Source organism: Thalassophryne amazonica, chromosome 14 (assembly GCF_902500255.1).
Source record: "Thalassophryne amazonica chromosome 14, fThaAma1.1, whole genome shotgun sequence".
Lineage (NCBI taxonomy): Eukaryota > Metazoa > Chordata > Actinopteri > Batrachoidiformes > Batrachoididae > Thalassophryne > Thalassophryne amazonica.
The window spans coordinates 96,105,634-96,129,071 of NC_047116.1; the positions used below are offsets into that span (position 1 = coordinate 96,105,634).

General features: G+C 42.6%; 1 protein-coding gene across 1 annotated transcript; it reads left to right on the forward strand.

Annotated features, from left to right (window-relative positions):
* Positions 1-1,735: 1,735 nt before the first annotated feature.
* LOC117524708 (gastrula zinc finger protein XlCGF57.1-like) lies at positions 1,736-23,338 on the forward strand. The gene is made up of 4 exons (XM_034186523.1): positions 1,736-1,775; positions 4,541-4,668; positions 21,585-21,918; positions 22,210-23,338. The coding sequence occupies exons 2-4, from the start codon at positions 4,554-4,556 to the stop codon at positions 23,174-23,176; spliced, it is 1,416 nt and encodes a 471-aa protein (XP_034042414.1). The 5' UTR covers positions 1,736-1,775; positions 4,541-4,553; the 3' UTR covers positions 23,177-23,338.
* Positions 23,339-23,438: the final 100 nt, after the last annotated feature.

The window sequence follows — 23,438 nt, forward strand, 5'->3', positions numbered from 1 at the left end:
AATGGTTCTAAACAGTCACACATTGACTTCTGGCTGGTCTCTGATTGTCTAAATGGGTGATTCTTAGACTACGGGCACTTATTATGTCCTTTGATCATATTGTATGAAAAACAGAAAAAGGGAAATTTCACACTTTTATAGTTATCTTTACAATGAAAGTGTTTTAAGAAATTTGTTCTAGTAGTCTATGATGACTTTTTCACCTTTTTTCAGCATCATTATATGCAAATATTGCCGTTTTGTGCTTGTCCCACACCCAGACTTTTGATCTTCAATGATAAAAATGAATGGTAAACGTTTTTTCTAATGTTTTAAAATATCTCTGAATAAAATATCAGTAAAATAATCAAAACATAATTGGGGTATTCAATGTCATACAACTGTTGTGATTTTTTTTAAACAAAATGTAGTTGTCCCACACTATTGCCGTAATTTCCACCACAACACTGTAATGTCCCTTTAATCAGTTTGTATGAAAGATTGTTTGGGTAGTTTCTATGGAGATAAACAGTGACATCAGAGCACATGTATATAGCGCCAAATCACAACAAACAGTTGCCCCAAGGCGCTTTATATTGTAAGGCAATGGTGTGGTGGAAATTACATTTACAAGGCCAATAGTGCCCGTAGTTAAAGAATCACCCATATACAGATGATATTGAAGTTCGTATCCTTCCTTCTCCGCTCCCTGATCATAAAGCAATCTATCTCTCGATTAAACTATCTAGAAACAGGAAAGGCTACTGGATGCTTAATAACTCTTTACTTAAACTGGACATTGTGCAACAGAAGATTTTAAAAATACTCACTATGTAACTAAAGCTAAAAATGAGAATTCTTTTGGAACAAACTGGGAGCTTTTTAAATATGAAAGTGCTAAATTTCTTAGAACATACATTTCCTACCTGGCTAAAACCAGGAAGGCTGAAGAAGATAAAATAGTTCTAGACATTATGACAACATCCAAATTAATTCCATCAGACTTGTCTGATGAAGACAAAATTTATCTAGCATCTTTACAAAACAGATTATATATATAAGGACAGAGCACAAGGTGCATTTGTAAGATCTCATCTAAAATGGTTGGAAGAAGGTGAAAGCAACTCTTCATATTTTTTTCAATTAGAAAAGCATCGTGCTAAGTCTAATACACTCCAACAATTAAAAATTAATGGCCAAATAATCTCTGACCCAGCTTGTATTGCAGATCATGTAAGCTCATTTTATAGCAATCTTTATAGGCCAAGTGATGCTGCTGGGAATACTGAGCAATTTTTAGCGGATATTAATATTCAACAAATTCGGTCTTCCCAAAGAGAAACATGTGATTCCCCTCTTTCGATCAGTGAAATTCACTCAGCTATAAATCAATTAAAAACAATAAATCCCCAGGACCGGATGGTCTAACATCAGAATTCTACAAACTTTTTAATAATCAGATTTCTCCATTCTTAATCCAAGTATTTTTGGAGAGCATAGAAAAAGGGACCCTTCATCCTACATTAAATCAGTTACACTAATCCCAAAACCCAAAAAAGACATACTCTTAATCGATAACTGGCGTCCTATATGCTTATTGAATAATGATTATAAAATCCTGGCATCTATCTTTGCCAAGAGACTAAAATCTGTGTTTAACACTAATAGGAGAAACACAATCCGGTTTTATGCAAAATCGACACACCTCCGAATGGTTTGTTCCGACACCGCACACTCCACCCGTGTGTCACCCCTGATGCTGATGAACGGTGTAAAGCGCCTCTGTTTAACAAAAGGTCGTAATCGTTCTCTTTTAGTCTAACTACTTGTATTTTAATCTTGTTCGTTTCGATTTATACTTTCACTGTTAAGACATTTAGTAATCTGTTCCTCTGAATCTCAGGAGTGGTTAGTTTAGCTTATTAGCTGTTAGCCTGCACTAACTTCCTGCACTCGGTTCAGCGGTTACTTCGTGCACAAGAGTTTATTTTAGTTTTGTGCGATGCTGTCAGGCAGGATGCTCCTCCTGGACTGTCGTGTCCGTAAACTGGAGCAGCTTCTTAGTTCTTTGGAGTTACATATTACGGACAGTCCAGATGATTTTAGCGTCGGGGCGGCTAGCGCACCCGCTAGCATTAGCTTAGCTTCGTCGGTGTTTGCTCCAAAACGGCTGGTTATTCTGCTGTTATCTCTCGAAAACATATTTTATATTTTATTTTGCTGCTGACACTGAGCCACAGGAAGAGCAGAACACAATTTTACTGCAATATTTGTGCTTTGATTGCGCGCTGTTGTTTCCAAAGTATGGGCGTGTCCACCTGGTGGGCTGTGAAGGTACTGCAGGTAGGTTGTAAAGCAGTACTTGGACACTGATTATCAAACTCATTCACTCATCTTCAACCGTTTACTCCAATTAAGGGTCACGGGAAGCCTGTCCAAGCAGTCAGAGGGCGTGAAGCTGGGCTCACCCTGGACAGGACGCCGGTCTGTCTCAGATTAAATAATCCTGTTATCAAAATGCACCATATGGTTCCTCGAAGAGATCAAAATACACATTTGCAAATACTTTTCCTACAATAATGGCCCCATAAATGTCCAAAAGACAAATGTCGGTCTGGAAAAGGAGACAATTTAACAAGTCAAAGATGCAACAGTGTGAAAACTACAAATAAACACAAAATATAATACAAATGATTTAGAACACATAAAATACATTGGTTAAATTAGCATGTGCTTATATGCACTTGACCCACATAAATAAATGACACTGGAGTAAAATATACAAAAATGAAATTTTAAATGTCCAGCAGCTACTTAAAAAAAAAAATACAAATTTCACTTTTCAAAGGGCTGCTACTTGAAATCTGTCTCAGTCTTGACCAAAAGTCCAGCGTGGATGTTGCTACTGCAGCCATTTTAATTCCGGGCAAGTTAGTGATTTGCGTGCATAGAAGTTCAAGAAACAGGTGGAATATCCCGGAACGCTGTGCATGTTGGCAAAGCCAGAAACGGAGGAACAAGGGAGACAATATTTCCTTCCATAAGTAAGTGGTTTTGGTTCTTCTTGTCACTTTGTCCGTGATATTTGGATGATAAACAGCTGTATGTCTCCTGCCGTACCTGTGTCACCTGATGACACGGACCATTAACTCTTCACTTATGACTAGTTGATATTTTCCACTGCTAGACCAATGTCTAGTTAAAATACTTGTCGTCAGTGATTAAAATTGTTCGACAAGACTGGCGAGTTTTTTTTTTTAATTTGCACCGTAAAATAATGAGATTATAATGACCCGCACTGTGCTGCTCACAGTCACACCCACACATAGAAATGTGTACACACACCACTGACTTCATGAATGAGACTCAGTCAATTAAGGACAGTTGTGTAAAAATATAATATATAAATGTGTTGTAATGGTTTTAGGAGCCGCTCTGCATTGAACACAACTACAGCTGCAGCAGGACGCCTCAGCTCATCAGCTTGAACAGCGCAGATCTGTGTAACTTTCAACACTAATATTTGAGAATGTGTGTGTCCGAGTAAATTTAATACTTTCCTGACATAATTTAATGTAATTTAATTTTACTGGCTCGATATCCAGGTCAAAATGGCATTTTAACACGTATTTTGAGAGCATTTTTCTGAGTGTGTTCAGTCCGTACTGTGTCACCCAGTCTAAACTGAGCCTTTATTTCTCAACAAACTGAACAGAATTAAATGCACTCAACAAGGCTGCAGGTTTGACCATTGAGGCATCAAACATAACACTTCTCTCTCTCTCTCTCTCTCTCTCTCTCTCTCTCTCTCTCTCTCTCTCTCTCTCTCTCTCTCTCTCTCACTCTCACACACACACACACACACACACACACACACACACACACACACACACACACACACACACACACGTGATCCCCACTTGTTGCAAGTTGCATTACAAACATTACCAAGCGCATCATTCACATTTCACTCGCTAACTAGCACTGAGTATTAGCTCAGCAGGCAAACTCATTGTAGTTTCAGATAGTGTTGTTGAATGAAGTGACTGTTAAGTCGTGGTGTGGCTCTGATAACATGTCTTTGGGGTGTTGGGACTTGGTTCTGCAGCCTTACTGTTGTTTCTCTCTGTGCCGGTGTTTTTTTCATCCACTTTAGCATTTTTGCATGTTTAAGTTCCACGGTGAGCTAACAGGTGCTGGACCATATTTGTTGTCTGTCTTGAAGCACGAGACAGACATCAAACTCTCATTGCTCCACCCACTGCTAAGTAACTAAGCTAGTTGTGCACAGCTAGTCAAGAAGGAGGAAACACCATCTTGAGTAATTAACTGTGGTTGCAGCAGGTACGTGAGGAAAATGTGCACATCAGGTGATCTCTAGGATCAGGGTTGGTGACTCCTGCTTTAGGACTTGTCTCAGCACAGGGATATTTTGGTGTTGTCACAAACTTGTGGTTCTTCAGCCTGGACAGCAGAGCAGCAGCAGATGATTAAATCAGCCTGTTTTCAGTCTTTCCTCCACTTGGTTGTTGACTCTCTCTTTCTTTTGTGTTTTTTAAAGTCTTTCTACAAACATGTCTGAAGTCCAGCAGGTGAGGGACATGTTGAAACTACAGCTAATATCTGATGAAGGAACAATCACTAACCAGGCAGAAGAAACATGTCATTTAAAAGAAGAGAACAAAAGAGGTAAAGAGCTGGATGCTGTTTTTAATCCTAAAAATCACTTCTACAGAACAGGTTTGTTCACTCAGCTTTGTTTGTGTTTCTGATACCTTCTAACATGTCAGAACTCTCAAATAGTTTCCACACAGTGATTTTGTGAATACCTACGCAACCGGATGAGGAGGATTTTTCTGAAAGATGTATGTAAATGTTTTTACAGGTTTCCTGCAGATCCTTAAAAAGTCTCAAAAGCTATTAAATTTATTCATCTAAAAATAGATCAGAATTTTTATTAAAGAAAGATTAAGGGCCTTTGTCATTGTACATACATGTATATAACGAAATTTGTCCTCTGCATTTAGCCCATCCTAATTACAGTTAGACACAATCTAACCACTAGACGCTGCCTTGGTCAGGGGCAGAGAAAGGAGCAGACCCTAAATAAGCATGTTTTTGATTGTGGGAGGAAACCATGGTGCCCGCGTGAAACTTATGCGAACACGGGGACACCATGCAAAACTCCACACAGAAAGGCGGGCAGCAATCCCATGACCTTCCTGCTGTGGGTTATCAGTGCTAACCACTAAGACACTGTTAATATGTCTCAAGTAAGTTTTTGAAACCTCTTAAAAATGCAGAGACTCAGGGATCAGGATCTTTTGACACTGGATTTAAAAATATCAAAATAAATAATATGTATTTTGATTGTGTGTGTGTGTGTGTGTCATCACTCCAGTCCAGTAAGTTTTTGTAATGTAGCTGCAGCTGTCAAACCACAGAGTAATGCATTAGGACCGACTCGATGGAGCACTGGTAGAAAGACACCAACGGCCTCTCTGACAGTTTGCTCTTCCTGAGACTTCTCAGGAAGTACAGCCTCTGTTGAGCCTTTCTCAGGAGCGCAGTGGTGTTTGCGGTCCAGGTCAGGTCCTCCTTGATGTTGGTGCCAAGGAACCTCACATCTGAGACCCTCCACATATTCTAAGTTGATGCAGATTGGCTGAATGTCTGGTTTATTTCTCTTGAAGTCTAGGATTAGTTCATTGGTCTTAGAGGAGTTGAGGATAAGGTTGTTCTCAGCACACCATATCAACAGTGACTGGACCTCCTCCTGGTATTCAGTCTCCTCCCCTACTGGGATGAACCCCACCATGGTTGTTTTGTCAGCAAAATTAATGATGGCATTACTCAGGTGGGTTGGGTGCAGTCATGGGTGTTTGATGTTATACAAATCAGGGATGTTTCTGAGTTCACCTCCTTGAATGGAACATTCCATCTTTCGTCTCATGAAATATTTGTTCCATTGAAAGAATGTAAAAACATTCATTATTTGTTTTATATAACGGCTAAAATAGTTCTTTATCATTTGATATTTTATTAATTTGTAAACAACAGAAAAGAGACTTATGTTTTGGTGTGCATCACTGCTGCTTAACAGTCCAACACGAACTTTAAATAGGAGTCCAGAATTGTTCTCAGTCAAATTGGACAAGCAGTAGTTTGTGATGCCATGCTCCGACTTAGTGTACTTCCAAAAAAAAAAAAAAGACTGTGTGTGCTTCCTCAGTGCAGCATAAAAATCACATCTGAAATTAGTCCAGTTTTTCATCCTAACAGCTCTTTATGCCTCCAGACGGCTAACAGCATAGTGGATTTGTTTCTTGGTGTGTGTGTTAGAAGAATTAGCACAGTCAGTTAGCTCCTTCAAATCATCGTCCGTCAACAAGACACGCTCCACATGTTTATGGCAGGGTTCGCAGTGTATGGCAGGGTTCGCAGCGTGCAATGGTACAAAACGCATGGAACCAAATTTGCACGGTAAATGGAACCAAATTGCACACTAAATGCAACACAACACAAATGGGACGATTAATCAATGTCACGTGAAATATAAAGCACCAATCAAATGACAAGGATCCATTCAGCTATTATATAATTGCTTATATTTTACATAGCCTGCTAAATTATGCTTAAAAAGTCAGCATGCCATAGAGTGTTCTCTTATCGTTCCCGTGTCCTGTGGAACGATCTCCCTGCAGAGACAAAACAGTCAGATTCTGTAGAGTCATTCAAGTCCAGACTACAGACTCATCTATTCTCCCTCTCGTATGGCTGGCATACAGGTGTAGTATGGAATTATGTTTTCTCTCCTTGTAAATCATATTAATAGTTCACAGTTCCACCAGATTTGGCACTTCAAATCTAACCAAGACATTCATACACCTGCCAAAGTTCATGTAGTTTGGGTATCCAATTAATGTTTCCAATCACAACCACATAAGCCAAGAGCATCTTCTAGGTTGTCTGTGTGTCTTGGTGGCTTTCCTCACTCTTCTTTCTTGCACAGTCACTTAGTTTTTGAGAACTGTCTACTCCACACAGATTTACCATAGAGTGCCATACTGTTTGTATTTCTTCATAACTGATGCAAGGCTTTAGTTTCGTTGATAACTGGCTTTCGTTTTGGGGCTGCTGTGGCTTACTGATGCCAGACGGCCTTCATCCTACCAGAGAAGGCGCCACCATCTTGTCTGTGAACAGTGATAGAGCTCCACAAGGATGGTAACATTAAGACTTTACTGCAGGTCACGGAGCAGCTGATTAGAGACGCTGCAGGGCTTATGACAAATGTGGATGTGGAATCCACTTGCTTAGTAGGGATTTAGTGCAGAAAATACACTATGGTGATAGTGCAGTTTATGTAGCAGGGAGGGAAATTCGTCCAGTTGAGACTGTGGCTTGTTTCTGCAGATGTGGTCATAGAAGGCATAGAGGGATATGCTTTGAAAACTTAATACCCATTACTACCTTGGATGATGTTGAAATTGAGGATGGCCCGCTGGCTGTTCCTGCAATATCAGATATTTTGTGTCTGCTGCCTATAGCTCACATGGAATTTCTTAAACCTAAACCTACTTCTAGGCATCTTATGTATGCTACTCTGGAACCACCCCCAAATCCCAGCAGTCTCATTGTCATCCCCACTGAGGTCCTTAGTCTGGGTCTCATGAACATAAGGTCACTGTCCTCAAAATCACTGTTGATTAATGTTCTAATTGTGGCTCACCACTTAGATATGATTGGTTTATGTGAAACCCTGCTTAAATCTACTGCTGTCCTCCCCCTAAATGAAGCCTGCCCACCCGGGGTACACATTTAGTCACATCCCTCCTGCTGTGAAGCAAGGCGGGGGTGTTGCTCTAATTTCTAAATCTGTGTTTAGTTTACAAGCTGTTAGTGGTCAAAAATATAATTCATTTGAACATCTGATTCTCCGCTCTGCCCAGGACACTATGTATTGCCAAGATCACAAGAATAAAAATCAACCATGTTACTTTGTGACTGTATATCGGCCTCTGAGCTCATACATACAATTCTTAGATGAATTTGGTGAGTTTATCTCTAATTTGTCAACCTGTGCAAATAACATTCTGATTGTCGGTGATTTAAACATTCATATAAATAAGCCCCCTGGGCAAATCATTTATGGATATTATGGATGTATTAGAATTCCAGCAATACATTCAGGGTTTGACACACATTAGTGGAAATACCCTGGATTTGGGCCTCGTTCACGGTATTGCTGTCACAAATACTGACATCATGCGTCAGTGGTCTCTGATTAATCGCTTACTAAGTTTACAGTTTCGCTGCGATGTTTAATGGAACAAGAACCTTATTTATCACTGTGGCGACGCATCAAATCTTCAACTGTGATTGAACTCAGAACTAGACTGCTTGATATCTTTGCGTCACTTTTAGAAAATGACCATTCAGTAGACAAGGCTCCAACCTGCAAAGCTGATCTGGCAACAGCAGTCAGAGAAAGTTGGAGCCAGATTGATGAAGAGTACTGTTTGTCACTCATTAAGTCCATGCCTCAGAGACTACAAGCTGTTATAAAAGCCAGAGGTGGTGCAACAAAATACTAGTGATGTGTTGGAGCGTTCTTTTGTTTTTCATGATTCCATAATTTTTTCCTCAGAATTGAGTGAGTCCATATTTTTTTCCCTCTGCTTGGTCTAAAAAAGTAACCATTACTGACTGCCACAATTTTTTTCCTGATTTCTTATAGTGTTTCTTAAAGCCAGAAAGTTGCCATTTGAAATGACTTTAGTTTTGTGTCATGTCTGTGATCTGCTTTTTTTCTACAAAATTAAACAACTGAATGAACATCCTCCGAGGCCGGTGATTCCATAATTTTTGCCAGGGGTTGTAGAACGAAAATGGTGCAGTTCAAATCTAGAATTATTCCACCTTGCATGGTGATGCTATCTTAGACTATAATCATACACTACTGGCTACAAAGCGAACTTATTACTCTGATTTGATCATCAAAAACAAGCATAACTCAAAATTCTTGTTCGACACGGTGGAAGCACTTATTCATGGACGACCACCTGTAAGTCGCTTTCCTTTACAGCAGAAGATTTTTTTAAATTAATTCGAGAAGAAAATAGAGGACGTTAGGTTAAATTTATCCCAGCATGCCTTAACCCAGCCGCTACACCATTATTGAGGTGGGTGTCATTACTGAGGTGTTACCCCGATTTACATAATTTGATAGTATCTCTCTAGGCATGCTGACAAAACTTGTATCATCTGCTAAAAGCACAACCTGTTTATTTGATAATATACCAAAAAAAAAATGTTTAAGGACCTGTGGTCCACTCTTGGACCAAATGCTGGAAATTATTAATCTTTCATTAACTTCTGGATCTGTTTCTAAATGTTTCAAATCTGCAGTAATTAAACTATTAAGAAATCTAATCTTGACCCTAGTATATTGAAAAACTATCGGCCAATATCAGATCTCTCATTTTGCTCTAAAATTCTGTAAAAAGTGGTTTCACAGCAGCTCGTGGACCACCTGACTGAGAATAATCTTTTTGAGCCACTGCAGTCTGCTTTTAGAAAATATCATTCCACAGAGACGTCTCTCACTAAAGTGAATGGTCTTCTGCTTGCAATGGATTCGGACACCACTACGGTTCTGGTGCTGTTAGATCTCAGTGCTGCATTTGATACCGTAGATCATATTGTAATCGATAGGCTGCAAAATCATTTTTTGGATTACTGGGAGTGCCCTTGCATATTGTCTTGTACAACAGCAGTACCTCTAACCTTAGTGACATGAAATTTGGTGTTCCATAGGGGTACATCTTAGGTCCCTTGCTTGTCTCCCTTTATATAGCACCCATTGGACACATATTGCAATGTTTTGGGATTAGCTTTCAGGTTCAGGTGACTTTATTTGTACTGTAGGTAGATTTGTCTTGCAGCAAACAGAAAAGGGTTTCCATGTTAGTCAAACACAACAATAACCATAAAAACACTGAAAACACTAACTAACAAAGAACATATACAAAACAAAAGTGTAACACAGACACAACTGGGCACTCACAAGCTTACTAAAAGACTAAAAACAGGCAGCAAGAGAAACCACTAAAAGACAGCCAACATAAAATCGATGTGCAAAAGGCAAATAAATAGTTCCATAAATAAATAATGAATAAATAAATAAATATGTGAAAACTCTGCTGAGATTTATTCAAGTGGACAGTTACTGCTGGAATAAAGCTGCTCTTGTAGCATTTTGTCCTACACCCTGGGAACCTATGACCAGAAGGTAGGGGTTGGAATTCATTAGCCAGAGGGTGGCTGCTATCCGATGTAAATGTGTGGTCTACAGGGATTCTAAGATCAGTGGCGACTCACCAATCAGATGACTGGACCATTTGATAATCTTACACAGTCTGTTCCTGTCCTTCAGTGTCAGACTGCCAAACCAGCCCACCAAAGGAGAGGATAAAAGAGACTCAATAAAAGTACAATAAAATAGAGTTAACATGGTTCAGCTGATGTGGAAGTAGGATAGCTTCCTGAGGCAGAACAAGCACTGGTGCCCCTTCCTACTCAACACCTCACAGTTTGCCTCAAACTTCAGCGAATTATCAATGATAGTTCCTTTCATTGCTATGCTGATGATACTCAGTTATACTTGCTGATACCTGCTGGTAATCCCGTACAGATAAAATCCTTAGAGATTGCTTTACATCAGTGAAAAGCTGAATGTCTAGCAATTTCCTACTTTTGAACTCAGACAAGACTGAAATGATGGTTCCTGGTCCAATGTTTCTGTGTAGGCTCTCAGTTGTCCAGGTGGTTTCCATAGTAGAGAAACTTGAATCTTCGACTGGACTGGGTTGCTTGATGTGAGGACGTTTCGCTTCAAATCGCAGAAGCTTCCTCAGCTAAAATTCTTGCTCTGGTAGTCTAACTTCTGTCTTGACTCTTGTAGAGAAGAAACAGAAGCCAACAAAAGCTGGAGTTTTTAACCTAACCAGACCCCTCCTACACAGAAGCCGACTGCTACAGGCTAGTGACTAAACAATAGCTCTAATTAGCACCTATTGTGCTCTAGTTAGCACCCTCCTAATGACAGGGCAGCTGTCCCTCCTAATGATGGGATGGAAGCCTCTCCTGATGGCTCCCTTGACGACTCTCCTGATGATGTGAATGGCTCATTACCATGAACAAAAGACTGAAATTGCTTTGACCTGAGTACCCCATTGTAAACAGGGGACAAAGCGTGTCTGAGACCCCTTCCCCGGTTAAGGCTGGGTTTACAAAGAATGCTTCCTTGACACCTCTCTCAAACCATTTCTTCTCTCTGGCTAAGATTTTAACTTCAGACTACCAGAGCAAGAATTTTAGCTGAGGAAGCTTCTGCGATTTGAAGCGAAAGGTCCTCACGTCAAGCAACCCAGTCCAGTCGAAGATTCAAGTTTCTCTACTATGGTTCTTGGTCCAGTTAGACATCGGCATCAACGTGACCAGCTAATGCTTAACCTAGGCTCTTGTGTCGTACATCAATCACACTGACAGGATCCTTGGGGTGATTTTTGATCCTACGTTGTCCTTTGACCTCCACATTAGAGATATTATGAGGACTGCTTTCTTCCACCTGTGAAATATAGTGAAGCTTCGTCCCATCCTGTCTATTGCTGATGTTGAGACCCTGATTCATGTGTTTGTCTCTTCTAGATTGGACTACTGCAATGTTCTATTTTATGGTTTACCACAGTCCAGCATTAGGGGTCTTCAATTGGTTCAAAATGCTGTTGCCCGACATTTGAGAGGAGGCAGAAAGTTTGAGCACATTACACCCATTTTGGTGTCTCTTCACTGGCTTCCTGTCCCAGTGAGATCAGATTTTTAGGTTCTGCTATTAACCCATAAAATTATTCACGGACTAGCACCTCCCTATTTAGCTGACTTAGTCGAGCGCTACGTACCGGCCCAGGCTCTGCATTCTTAGGGCACAGGACTACTTTGTGTCGCTAGGGTGAATAAAAAATTCTGCAGGCCACAGAGCTTTCTCTTGTACCCCTGTTCTGTGGAATGATCTCCCTGCGTCAATAAAACAGTTAGACTCTGCAGAAACTTTCAAGTCCAGACTTAAGACACATTTATTCTCCCTTTCCTATGGCTAACATACTGGTGTAGTATGGTACTATGCTTCCTACCCTTTTAAATGTATTTTATTAGTAAACAGAGCGGGTCTCGACCTCAACTTTATCTGAAGCCTGGGTTTGTTATTGTGGCTTAGGGCTAGTGGCCGATGATCTCCTTTGTATTTCTTCTGCTTTCCTGTTGCTTAATGCTGACAAATTATACCTTAATTGTAGTTTTTCTGGCCGACTGATTCTGTTTTCTTTTTCTCTCTGTCTGAAATGCGGCTGGATCCACGTGCTGGATTGAATGATTTCTGTGGAAAACGCAGGACGGACTCTGCTGTGGGAACTGATCCAACGAGTCGTTCGATGACTCCCTGCCCCAATCTTGACGGTCGACTGGACACCTGCATGGACTCTCGTCAATTGTTGTTGTGTTATGTTCTATATTGTAAACCTTTTTGGTAGCATGGCCTAAGCAGTGGGTCACCCCTTTGAGTCTTGTCTGATTGCGTTTTCTTCCTCGGTATCATCAGAGGGAATTTTCCTTACCACTGTTGCCTGTGTTCTTGCTCTAGGGGTTGGTAAGGTTAGACCTTACTTGTGTGAAGTGCCTTGCAGCAGCTTTGTTGTGATTTGGCGCTATATAAATGTAATAAGTACAATTAAATTGACTGATGCAAATAAAGTCCAAGATGTATTCAGTGGCTTGGAAATGTTCATGTGTCCATCCCCTGACCTGTCTAAAGAAAACCGGCAGTAAAACTGATTTGCATGTGTTATACCAAAGGGGACTATTACTTAGGGCCCCTTCACACATACTGGGAATTTGGTCATATTGCACATGAAGTGCGCATGAAGCAGGACTCCTATGCAAAACATGCAAAATCGTAGCTGCCTCCAATGCTTCGTGCATCTTTTGCTACAACTATGTACGCACACCAGAAGCTGAAAGACTGTGTGCTGTGTGAGCCCATCAAACCCTCTCATGGCAGGTGTCGGCCAAATTCCAGGTGACATGCATAAACACCTAACACCGCTCGCTTGGCACTTAGTAAATGTGTGATCATTCGCACTGTTAACATGACAACAGTTAGACCAGGGGTGGGCAATCATGTGCCATAAAGGGCCGAGACACTGCAGGTTTTCCGTGCAACCAGTCACCTCAGCAGGTGATTTCATTAATGATCAGGTGTCTCAGCAGGTGATTTCAGTGACAACCAGGTGTTTATGTTCAGAGGAGAAGCTCATCAGCAACCCACCTGCTGAGGTGAATGGTTGCATGGAAAACCTGCAGTGTCTCGGCCCTCAATGCCCACCCCTGAGTTAGACAGTCACTGTCGAGCTGGATGTGAAATTTGTGTAAATGCCCCATGAGTGTGGCCTTGCAAACAGACAGTGACGTCGGTGTGTGCGCTGAACTGACGGGGTGTGGCCGCCTACAGGAGTGGGTGTGGCCACCCACAGTAGCGGCTGTGGACATCTGTGGATCTGGACGTCACGGCTGGGGAACACGTACTGTGTTTGGATGGACATGGACTAACAACTGCCCACTGTTATGTGCATGTGTCTGCTTGCTGTCATCATGTGGACATACATAAAAACATATATAACTGTTGCAATGGGCTGCAGTGAGTGCGTGCACGCCGCGCACATTGACAGGATACTCCAGGTGATCCGGACCGCCAGATCATAACACTCTACGGCGATCTGAATGTCACGTGAGCTCTGTTCCACATGACGTGTCAGTTCTGCGGTGTGCGTCCATAAGACGCGTGTCAGGCAGGACACGCACGCAGGGCTGGCTGGACACACCGGACCAGTAGATGTGGACATGATGAGAGCGCACTGCTTCTCATGTCATTTCATGACTGTGCATCTGTGACCATGGGTCATCTACAGAGGGATTATACTTGTATTGTCCGCTCGATAAGAGGGATTCAGTAAAATGCAGTGTTTTATATGGTGTGTGGTTTTATTTATTTTTTTAAATACGTCAATGTCCTTGATTTCAGGCATTTTCTCACACCATTTATAGGATAGCTATGAGCTATGGTAGCGCAGTGGTAAAGTTTCTGTCTGCTAATCAGAGTTTATGGGTTCGAATCCCGTGAGTGACATTTTTTTCAATCAGGGCTATTTAACCGCGGGGTTCTGTATTGCATCCCCTTTTATGTATTATTTATATCATCCCAGTGATATTCACTAATTATATAGCTGGTTTTTATATTATTGTTCTCCACATCAGCGGCGTGAAGTGGTGCATCTGCTTGCACTGTGTTCCTGCTTGAAAGACACCATCGCGTGCACGAACTCTCACACTGGGATCATGCATGCCTGCCGGTCGGCGCAATGTTTTGTAGTTTGCTCATACAAGCTGTTTCGCCGGAAGTCGCCCTGAGTTGTATTTATTCGTACTATGTGTGAAGGGGTCCTTATGCAACCCATCATTTTGGCATTTAGATTTTTATTTAATTTATATCAAGTTGTGGACATTTGCTTTGAGTTTGAGTTTAAGGAGGATAATTTTAGAAATTTTTACAGTGAGAAGCCTGAATTACTTTTTGTATTTGAAATGGTATAAACTAATTAAATTGTGTGAAATGCCAAAGGGCTAAATACTTTTTCAAGGATGCTGAGGATGGAGCCACCAGACAGGAGATGAAGAGGGAGGCCAAAGAGGAGGTTTATGGATGTGGTGAGGGAGGACATGCAGGTGGTTGGTGAGACAGGAAAATACAGAGGACAGGGTGAGATGGAAATGATTAATCTGCTGTGCCGCCCCCTAACGGGATCAGCTGAAAGAGGATTAATGAGAAAACGCGTCATTAATTAAATAGCGTCACAAATGGTAAAATTCAAAGTCAAGAAACGTATGAACAAAGTAAAAAAAATAAATAAAAAAATGTCACAAACTAGAGAATGTTTTGACAGCAATCTGGCCTTTCTGTGTCCGAAGTCCAGAGATGAATTTCCTTCTACCTATTTTGCATATTTTGCAATATTGCAAAAACTCCATTGAGGCACACAAATTGCACATCACCATTGGAAAGAGCTCACTCCACTGATCACAACAATATAAAGTTTTCTTACGTTTGAGCCATGGATCAAAAATATTAGAAGGTATTTTTGTCCAAGATTTAAATTTTTTGAGGCACCACTATGGAGCTAAATCAAGGCCAAAAGTTTTGTAATCTGAAAATAAAAAAAGATTGAAAAAAAAATTTTGAAACTGAAAATTCAATGTTTGTTCTTGAATTTTATAATCATGTAAAAATGATCAAAATAAAAAGTGTAAGATGTATATTTTTCAGTTTAAATAAATTTTTGATTCAGCTCTGTAATTTTTTTGATCAAATTTATTTTCATTCATATTTCTTTTTTCACCTTCAGATATTTTTTTCACTTTCAGATCTTATTTTTTCAGTTTCAAACTTTTGGCCCTGTTCTGGCATGGGAGGGCGTGGCTTCGATTGAGAGGGGTGTGGAATTGTGAGTGACAGGAGAGCAATCAGTCCTCACATGATGTTGCATTCAGGAAACGTGGGTACTTTGATAGATAATGACTCTGCTCCTGTCTCCATCGTTTATTTACTACGCGGCTGGCACGTGAAAGAAAATAGAATGAAAGCTTATTACGAGGCTTTAAACCCTCGAGATAATGCTCTTTATTGTGATCGATGTGTAGCAGTTGGTTCAGTGGATCCGTATGTTGTACCGGATAGTGAATTTAATGATGATGCAACAAAGTTGACCGCCCATAAATCCAAAGCCGCCCGGAAGAGCGTTCCGGCTACCGGTGTTTAGAAGCCTCACCGTTACAGGTGCAGCACCGTGGCGCTGAGAGATCCGCCACTACCAGAAATCCACCGAGCTGCTGATCCACAAGCAGCCAACCAGGTCAGCCTCGCCGGCCTCCTGCAGAGCATCACAGCGGAGCTCTGAAAGTGGAGGTCGGTCTTGAAGTCCTGAGTGATTTCTCTCACCAGGCGCTGGAAGGTACAGTTTGTGGATCAGCAGCTCGGTGGATTTCTGGTAGCGGCGGAGCACCACAGTGACCCCGGCTGAGAGGAATTATGACGTCGGCAATCGGGAACTCTTGGCGGTGAAGGAGGCTCTTGAGGAGTGGAGACACCTGTTGGAGGGAGTGACGGTGCCCTTCACGGTTTTCACGGACCATCGGAACCTGGAGTACATCCGGACCGCCAAGCGGTTGAACCCCAGGCAAGCCCGCTGGTCACTGTTCTTCGGGCGCTTTGACTTCCAGATTACATAACGCCCCGGGACCAAGAACCAACGGTCGGATGCACTGTCCCGAGTGCATGAAGAGGAAGCCAAGGCCGAGCTGTCAGACCCCCCAGAGACCATCATCCCCGAGTCCACTGTCGTGGCCACTCTCACCTGGGACATGGAGAAGACCATCCGGGATGCCCTGACACGGAACCCGGACCCGGGAACCGGCCCGAAGAACAAGATGTACGTCCCACCAGAGGCCAGAGCTGCGGTTTTGGACTTCTGTCATGGGTCCAAACTCTCCTGTCATCCCGGAGTGCGCAGGACCATGGCAGTAGTCCAGCAGCGCTTCTGGTGGGCGTCTATGGAAGCCGACGTCCGGGACTACGTCCAGGCCTGCACCACCTGTGCCAGGGGCAAGGCGGACCACAAGAGGACCTCAGGACTCCTCCGACCCCTACCGGTGCCTCATCGCCCCTGGTCCCACATCGGCCTGGACTTTGTCACGGGCCTCCCGCCGTCCCAGGGCAACACCACCATCTTAACGATAGTGGACCGGTTCTCAAAGGCGGCCCACTTCGTGGCCCTCCCGAAGCTCCCTACGGCCCAGGAGACAGCAGACCTCCTGGCCCTCAGTTCTCCTCTCAGGTCTGGAGGAGTTTCTGCAAGGAACTGGGGGCCACCGTGAGTCTCTCGTCCGGGTATCACCCTCAGACGAACGGACAGGCAGAGCGGGCCAACCAGGAGTTGGAGCAGGCCCTCCGTTGCGTTACCTCCGTGCACCCGACGGCCTGGAGCACCCATCTGGCCTGGATCGAGTACGCCCACAACAGCCAAGTGTCGTCTGCCACCGGCCTCTCCCCGTTTGAGGTGTGTTTGGGGTACCAGCCCCCATTGTTTCCGCTTATGGAGGGAGAGGTTGGTGTGCCCTCGGTCCAGGCCCACCTCAGGAGGTGCCGCCAGGTATGGCGGACCGCCCGTTCTACCCTGTTGAAGGCCTGGACGAGGGCCAAGGCCCATGCAGACCGCCGGCGTTCCCCGGCCCCTGCATACCAGCCCGGGCAGGAGGTATGGTTGTCAACAAAGGACATCCCGCTCCAAGTGGACTCCCATAAACTGAAAGACAGGTATATCGGACCATTTCCCATCACCAAGGTCCTCAGCCCGGCCGCAGTGAAGCTACGGCTGCCAGCTTCACTGCGGATCCATCCTGTTTTTCACGTGTCACGGATCAAGCCATACCACACCTCACCGCTCTGCACCCCTGGACCTGCACCGCCTCCTGCCCGGATCATCGACGGGGAGCCGGCATGGACCGTGCGTCAGCTTCTGGACGTCCGTCGCAAGGGTCGGGGCTTCCAGTACCTGGTGGACTGGGAGGGGTATGGCCCCGAGGAACGCTCCTGGGTGAAAAGGAGCTTCATCCTGGACCCGGCCCTCCTGGCCGACTTCTACGCCCGGCACCCGGATAAACCTGGTCAGGCACCAGGAGACGCCCGTTGAGGGGGGGGGGGTCCTGTTGTGTGGGCTGCTGAAGAGGAGGTACTGCTGGCCCACCACCACCAGATGGTGCCCTGCTTGGAGTGCGGGCTCCAAGCACGAGAGGGTGTCGGAGCCGCTGGAGGTGACAGCTGTCACCTATCAACACCAGCTGTCACCCATCATCACCACTACAAAGACCGGACTGCAACTCCACCTCCTCGCCGAGAAATCTTCTACCATACAGGTAATTCTCTGTTGAACCTTAATTCGAGTATTAGTCTGATCTCTTTTTGCAGACGTTTTCCTGGGACGGATACCCTGTCTGCTGAGTTGGAGTTTGGTGTGGACTGCGACGGCTTCGCCTCCCACCCCACCCAGATAAGTGGTTATCTCAGGAGCTGCACGAGTGTGTGATTGGAGGTGGAGGTTCTCCCTCCTAACTGTGTACAGACTGTGGGATTACTGAGTGTGCGAACTCGCACTCATCCAGAACTGTTTCTGTTTTCTGCCAGCAGTACCGGGTCTGACTGCTGAAGACAGTGGCCACCTGGGGCGCAGGGCTTGGTGGCTCCGGTGTTCTTCAGGTCCGTTGGTGGTGAGGGCTGTGTGGAATCCGGCTCTTCTCGCACCGGACGTCTCCTATCTTCGAGCCTGCCACACGTCACCTTTTGTCGGATTGATATAATGCATATTTGTATCTGTCTGTACTACGTTGTGCACCTTCACAACATTAAATTGTTACTTTTTGGCTATTCCATTGTCCCTTCATTAACGCCCCCTGTTGTGGGTCCGTGTCACGACACTTCCCCAACAGTATATATATATATATTAAAAAGGTGATCAGTAATCATTGGTGTAACAGTAAAAGAGAACCTTGTAGTAGAGGGCTGCATTGGGATTGGGTCCCGCGGGACCCAACACAAATGTGGCAGGAGCAGGCAGTCAGAACTTTGCTGCGGCAGGGGGCAGGTGGTTAAAAAAGTGCATGCAGTAACTAAACTGTCACATGAAATTGTATCGAAACAAATTACATAAATCTCTATTAATAATTTTAAATGATGCGTTTTCTCCCATGAGACGGGAGGAGACACAAAATAAATGCATCTCTATTATTGTATGTAACAGGCCCTGTACGAGAAGACTGTTGCCAGATTAATTGTCCTGTAAATAACAGGAAAATAATGAGACGAGCAGAGAAGTAGTGTGTCTCCTCCCCGCACTTCTGCCATTCTTTGTTTTCTTTATACAGTAGTGTTCAGAATAATAGTAGTGCTATGTGACTAAAAAGATGAATCCAGGTTTTGAGTATATTTCTTATTGTTACATGGGAAACAAGGTACCAGTAGATTCAGTAGATTCTCACAAATCCAACAAGACCAAGCATTCATGATATGCACACTCTTAAGGCTATGAAATTGGGCTATTAGTAAAAAAAAAAAAAGTAGAAAAGGGGGTGTTCACAATAATAGTAGCATCTGCTGTTGACGCTACAAACTCATAACTATTATGTTCAAACTGCTTTTTTAGCAATCCTGTGAATCACTAAACTAGTATTTAGTTGTATAACCACAGTTTTTCTTGATTTCTTCACATCTGCGAGGCATTAATTTTGTTGGTTTGGAACCATGATTTTGCTCATTTACTAGTGTGCTTGGGGTCATTGTCTTGTTGAAACACCCATTTCGAGGGCATGTCCTCTTCAGCATAAGGCAACATGACCTCTTCAAGTATTTTGACATATCCAAACTGATCCATGATACCTGGTATGTGATATATAGGCCCAGCACCATAGTAGGAGAAACATGCCCATATCATGATGCTTGCACCACCATGCTTCACTGTCTTCACTGTGAACTGTGGCTTGAATTCAGAGTTTGGGGGTTGTCTCACAAACTGTCTGCGGCCCTTGGACCCAAAAAGAACAATTTTACTCTCATCAGTCCACAAAATATTCCTCCATTTCTCTTTAGGCCAGTTGATGTGTTCTTTGGCAAATTGTAACCTCTTCTGCATGTCTTTTATTTAACAGAAGGACTTTGCAGGGGATTCTTGCAAATAAATTAGCTTCACACAGGCGTCTTCTAACTGTCACAGCACTTACAGGTAACTCCAGACTGTCTTTGATCATCCTGGAGCTGATCAGTGGGTGAGCCTTTGCCATTCTGGTTATTCTTCTATGCATTTAGATGGTTGTTTTCCGTTTTCTTCCACGTGTCTGTTTTTTTTTTTTTTTTTTGTCTTTTTTAAAGCATTGGAGATCATCGTAGATGAACAGCCTATAATTTTTTGCACCTGCATATAAGTTTTCCCCTCTACAATCAACTTTTTAATCAAACTACGCTGTTCTTCTGAACAATGTCTTGAACGTCCCATTTTCCTCAGGCTTTCAAAGAGAAAAGCATGTTCAACAGGTGCTGGCTTCATCCTTAAATAGGGGACACCTGATTCACACCTGTTTGTTCCACAAAATTGACAAAGTCACTGACTGAATGCCACACTACTATTATTGTGAACACCCCCTTTTCTACTTTTTTTTACTAATAGCCCAATTTCATAGCCTTAAGAGTGTGCATATCATGAATGCTTGGTCTTGTTGGATTTGTGAGAATCTACTGAATCTACTGGTACCTTGTTTCCCATGTAACAATAAAAAATATACTCAAAACATGGATTAATCTTTTTAGTCACATAGCGCTACTATTATTCTGAACACTACTGTATACAGCGAACCAAGAGATAAAGGGAGCTTAAAAACCAGATATGGCAGACTTTTAGTGTCTTCCATTACACACATGAGCTAAGCTAATGCTAATTAGCATAATCACCAAAAGTACTTCACAGACTCAAACAAACAAAATACACTTCCTGATATAACACGTTAGCATGCTGCTTTAATGTAACCACAAAAGGTGTGCTTGTATACTCACCTGTAAATAACAGGAAAATAATGAGACGAGCAGACCCTTACCAAAAAGTAGTATATGCAAGTATGTTTCAAGTATACTTCTAGTTTACTTTTTATATACTTATCAGTACTATTTTTTGGTAAGGGGAGAAGTAGTGTGTCTCCTCCTCGCGCTTCTGCCGTTCTGAAGATGAGGGCTTTTGAACACACTAAGTTGTCTCACTGGGAGGCTGTCCCCCTGCTAGCAAAATGTGGAACTACACTAAAATGAAATCTTACTCCCTTTCACGATTTTCAAAGAAACAATACAAAAATTTGATCACACCTTTCTGTGTGTCACACATGCGCATAAGTTCTCAGCATTTCACAGGTGCAAGCACAATAGGACAGGTACATTGTGGGAACGGGCAGGAGTGTAACACACACATTGCAGGTGCGGGTGGTAACAGTCCGAAATTCAGCGGTGGAGGGTGGGAGCAGGACAGAGAAATGAGTCCCGTGCGGGGCTCTACCTTGTATGACTTTCAGGGAAAATCTACTTGAAATGTTGGGCATTTTAGTGCTTTGAAATTCAGTGAAAATATGCTTTTCAGTGCATCTTGTGGCACTGTGGATCTGAAAAGTAAAATCTACACAAAAACAATTGGCATAGTGTCACTATAGATGTATTTGTCATATTTCATGAAATTTGATATCTTGTTAGAGTCCAGTTCAAGTCTGTAAAATGTTAAAATCCTCCTGATGTACATTTCAACTTCCATCAGTGCAATAACTTACTGTTGTCAGGTCAACCTCACCACTCTGGTACTTTATTTTAATGTGTTGTTCTAACATTTATTGTGAACTTAATTGTTTCTTTGCAGATATGCAACAGTTGTTGGTGAGTAGAGAAGAAATTCTCCCCGAACACCAGGAATGGAATCTGAGTGTTGATCAGGAGGAAATCAAAGAAGAACAGAAGCTGTGGATAAGTCAGAAGGAAGAGCAGCTTCACCAGGTGGAGGAGGCAGATCTCACCACATTTGGTTTCACTGCTGTCACTGTAAAGAGTGAAAATGATGATGATGATGATGATGATGATGGAAAATTAGAGTCATCACAGTTTCATCGAAGCCAAAGTGATGAGAGCATAGAGACTGAGCCTGTAGCCAGCAGCTCATCTGTACACAGAACACTGACAATAAAAGCTGAAGGACAGGACTATGGAGGACCACAACCAGCCAGCAACCCAGGTCCAAACACTCATTTACAGCCAGATACATATGGCAGGAGTTCAGACAGTTCTGAGACTGAGACTGATGACAGTTATGACTGGAAACAGACCAAAGAACTTCGGTCACGTTTTCACTGTGTAAAAAATAACAATATTGTTAGTTCAAACAATTGCAACATTGCTGATGAACAATGTAATTATTCTAAATATGGAAAAACATGTTGTCACATGCATAATTCAGAGCAGTACAAGGGGAGGCAAGCAAGTGGAAAACTATTTAGCTGTCCTGCTGAGGGTAAAAGACTGAAACCAACATGCCCTCTGAACACACAGGTGATAATTCATACAGGACAAAAACCATTTGGCTGTTCTGATTGTGGTAAAAGATTTGGACTAAAGTGCAATCTGAACAGACACATGGCAATTCATACAGGAAAACCATTTGGTTGTCCTGAGTGTGGTCAAAGATTTGGACGAAACAGCGATCGGAACAGTCACATGCTCATTCATACAGGACAAAAACCATTTGCCTGTTCTGAGTGTGGTAAAAGGTTTGGCTACAAGAGCAGTCTGAACACACACATGATAATTCATTCAGGACAAAAACCACTTAGCTGTTCTGAATGCGGTCAAAGATTTAGACGAAAGAGCCACCTGAATACACACATGATAATTCATACAGGAGAAAAACCATTTGGCTGTTCTGAGTGCGGTCAAAGTTTTGGACAAAAGAGCACCCTAAACACACACATGATAATTCATACAGGACAAAAACCATTTGGCTGTTCTGAATGTGGTGAACGATTTAGACGAAAGTGCAGTCTGAACACACACATGATAATTCATACTAGACAAAAACCATTTGGCTGTTCTGACTGTGGGAAAAGATTTGGGCTAAACAGTAATCTAGCAAAACACATGTTGATTCATACAAGACAAAAACCATTTGGCTGTTCTGAGTGTGGTCAAAGATTTGGACGAAAAAGCAGTCTGAACACACACATGATAATTCATACAAGACAAAAACCATTTGGCTGTTTTGAGTGTGGCAAAAGATTTGGACTAAAGAGCAATCTGACGAAACACATGATAACTCATACAAAAGAAAAACCATTTTGCTGTTCTGAATGTGGTAAAAGGTTTGGCTACAAGAGCAGTCTGAACACACACTTGATAATTCATACAGGACCTAAAAAGGCAGCTGTCAGCATGGAAAATGATTTGGACAAAAAAGCAGTCTGATATGTTTGGAGGTTCATAGTGGTTCACCTGCCATGAAGGCATTACGGTAGTCAAGGTGTAAAATGGCTTGTCTGTATCAGGACTCCTGCTGCGTGCTGAAATACTTCATATTTCACTTTGAAATTTAAAATTTTGTGGGAAATTGGACTTTTTGGGGGGGAGGGGGTGAATGCACCCAAAACATTTTTTTTTCCTTGTTCAGTTCTTGATGTATTTTCATTTGTTTTATCTAAGCACTGTTAATTTTGAAATTTTCAATTGT